General features: G+C 38.7%; 1 protein-coding gene across 1 annotated transcript; it reads right to left on the bottom strand.

Annotated features, from left to right (window-relative positions):
* Window positions 1–1,304: 1,304 nt before the first annotated feature.
* Window positions 1,305–2,372, bottom strand: LOC113273188. Its single transcript, XM_026522948.1, has 2 exons — window positions 1,595–2,372; window positions 1,305–1,528 (listed from the first exon to the last, which is right to left on the bottom strand). Exons 1-2 carry the CDS (start codon window positions 2,370–2,372, stop codon window positions 1,305–1,307), a joined length of 1,002 nt encoding a protein of 333 aa, XP_026378733.1.
* Window positions 2,373–3,180: the final 808 nt, after the last annotated feature.

Raw genomic sequence — 3,180 nt, 5'->3', positions numbered from 1 at the left:
AAATTAGAAGAGTTTTGAGTTCTTCCCATGCACGCACACAAGCATCATCAAACACAAATGAAACATCTTTACCAAGTAGATTACACAGTTGCCTTGAGATCTTACTAAAATCCTTAATGAATCTACGGTAGAAACCAGCATGGCCTAAAAATGAAGAGCGAGGTTGCAGCAAGTGTTGAATGAGGTCAACTTTAGGTTTATCTACTTCTATGCCTTTTTCAGATATAATGTGTCCTAGAACTATGCCCGAGTTCACCATAAAATGACACTTTTCCCAATTCAAAACCAATTTTTTTATTTACATCTAATCAGCACACGAGTGAGATGGTTCAAACATTCATCAAAAGAAGATCCAAACACAGAGAAATCATCCATAAAGATCTCAAGTAAATTATCTATCATGTCAGAGAAAATGCTCATCATACAACGTTGAAATGTGGCGGGTGCATTACACAACCCAAAGGGCATACGACGATAAGCAAATGTTCCAAATAGACATGTAACTATAGTCTTTTCCTGATATTCAGGTGCAATATGAATCTGGTTGTAGCCAGAAAAGCCATCTAAGAAACAATAGTAGCTATGCCTAGACAACCGTTCTAGCATTTGGTCTATGAATGGAAGAGGGAAGTGGTCTTTCCTTGTTACTGTGTTCAACTTCATATAGTCAATGCAAACTCGCCACCATGTGGTTACTCGAGTAGGAACTAACTCGTCTTTATCATTTTGAACCACAGTAACACCTGATTTTTTCGGCAGAACCTGAATGGGACTAACCTATTTGTTATCTGAGATCGGGTATATGATACCTGCATCAAGTAGTTTTAGAATCTCACCCTTAACAACCTCTTTCATTATAGGATTGATCTCCTCTGCATTTCCCTAGATGGTTTAACATTTTCTTCAAGATTTATATGATGCATGCACACAATGGGACTTATGCCTTTAATATCTGAGATTGTCGATCCTAATGCTTCTTTATACTCCTTAAGTACTTCTAAAATCTTACTCTCCTGTTCTATATCTAAGGCCAAAGTATTGGATGATCTCAAAAATGCATATTTAAGAGTATCAGGCAATGGTTTCAGTTCGAGATTTGATGGTTCAACAAGAGACGGGACAGACTTGGATTCAGAGAGTGAAAGTGGCTCCACTCTAGATTTCCATTTGGTGGTGCCCATGAGAGGTGTAGATTCAAGCAAGGAATTCACTTCACTTATGTATTCATCATCAAACAGATCCAAGTTAAAATTATTCAAACAAGCATGCAAAGGGTCAACAGACATACTACTAGACAACGAATCCTAAATCAAGCTTTCAATCATGTTGATTTCATGCACATCATTATCATCATCAAGATCTAAATGTTGCTGGCTAGCATTAAAAACATTCAACTCCACAATCATGTTACCAAACGATAATTTCAACACTCCATTACGACAGTTAATGATTGCATTGGACGTCGCTAAGAAGGGACGTCCTAAAATGACAGGAATGTGAGAGACTGGGTTATGCACAGGCTGAGTATCTAATACAATGAAGTACACAGGAAAATAGAACTTATCAACCTTGATTAAAACATCTTCTACCACACCATGTGGCACTTTGACGGATCTGTCTGCCAATTGCAGAGTTATAGGTGTTGGTTTTAACTCTCCAAGACCCAACTGCACATACACCGAATATGGCAGTAGGTTAACACTTGCCCCTAAGTCCAGTAACGCCTTATTGACCGTATGGTCACCTATCATGCATGTGACTGTGGGACAACCTGGGTCTCTAAACTTAGGTGGAGTCTTATTTTGAATGATAGAGCTCGCCTGTTCAGCAAGAAAGGCATGCTTATGCACATTAAGCTTTCGCTTTTGTGTGCACGGATCTTTCAAGAACTTAGCGTAAGCAGGGATTTGTTTTATTGCTTCAAGAAATGGGATGTTGATGTTAACTCGTTTGAACATCTCTAACATCTCATTGTAATGGGTACCTTTCTTATGCTGCACCAACCTTTGAGGAAATGGAGCAACATGAACATTAGCTGGCAAAGAAACATTAACATCAGTAGAATTTTTAGATTTACAAACATGCTCGGAGTCATTTTCTACAATGGATGTTTTCTGTGGCGTTGGATGCAATGATGAGTCTGACTCGGAATCACTAGTCTGTGGTACGCCTACATTGTTATAAACAATTTTACCACTACGAAGAGTGGTGACAGCATGTGCAGTCTCATTACAATTAGATGTACTTGCCTGAAATGTTCCTTTCGGATTTTGCTGAGGTTGACTAGGGAGTTTACCCTTTTCCCTCTCATTTAGAGCATCAAACATTTGGCCCAACTTAAGTTCTGGACTAGCAAACCTTTGGTCATTCATCTTCTGATATTGAAAAATATTTTGATTCATTTGGTTTACACCATCATCAAAGCTAGGCCTTTTCTCTACAGGGTACTGTGTGTGCGATTGTACTTGGGGGTTTCTAGGATATGAATATCCTTGTCGGTTTCCTGTACAAGGCCCTTGGACCATTAAAAGTTAGGGTGGTTTCTCCACCGTGGGTTATATGTCTGAGAATAGGGGTTATTCTCATGCTTTTGATACAAGATATTAGGTTGTTCAGGTATGGACTCTTGAAATGCATGCAATTGTGGGCAGTTATCAACAAGATGATTAGAACTATTACACGCGAAAAAAATAGAAACCTCAACTTGGTTGCAAGAAGTGGTTGCAGCAGATTTCACACTTTTCTCTAGTTCTAAAGCTTCAACTCTCCTAGCTAGTGATGCAATTTTAGCATTACCCTCAAAGTCAGACTCAATCCTATGAACGCTACCCTTGTTGGTCGACTTTCTAGGTTCTCTAACAGACTCCCATTGTTGAGTTTTCTCAGAAACTTCATGCAAGAATTCTCACGACTCGTCGGCACTTTTATCTGTGAATTCACCGTTGCACATTGATTCAACCATGGTTCGAGTGGCGATATCCAACCCTTCATATAAAATTGTTGATAGTCTCCACTGTTCGAAACCATGGTGAAGACATTGCAATAACAAATCATTAAACCTTTCTAAATACTTGGACAATGTTTCACCATCTAGTTGAACAAAACTATTGATATCCTGACGAATGGTGGCTATTTTATGATTTGGGAAGAACTTTTTGAAAAATTCTTTCGTAAGTTCAT

Source organism: Papaver somniferum, chromosome 4, assembly GCF_003573695.1.
Source record: "Papaver somniferum cultivar HN1 chromosome 4, ASM357369v1, whole genome shotgun sequence".
Classification (NCBI taxonomy): domain Eukaryota; kingdom Viridiplantae; phylum Streptophyta; class Magnoliopsida; order Ranunculales; family Papaveraceae; genus Papaver; species Papaver somniferum.
This window is presented reverse-complemented; position numbering and strand designations above follow the sequence as displayed.

Bases quoted from the DNA above. Each gene is read 5' to 3' on its own strand.
- LOC113273188 (XM_026522948.1), bottom strand. From the start codon at position 2,372: ATGAATGACCAAAGGTTTGCTAGTCCAGAACTTAAGTTGGGCCAAATG. The intron at 1,529-1,594 runs GTGTGGTAGAAG...TCATTGTATTAG, and splicing joins ATCCGTCAAAGTGCCACATG to ATACTCAGCCTGTGCATAAC.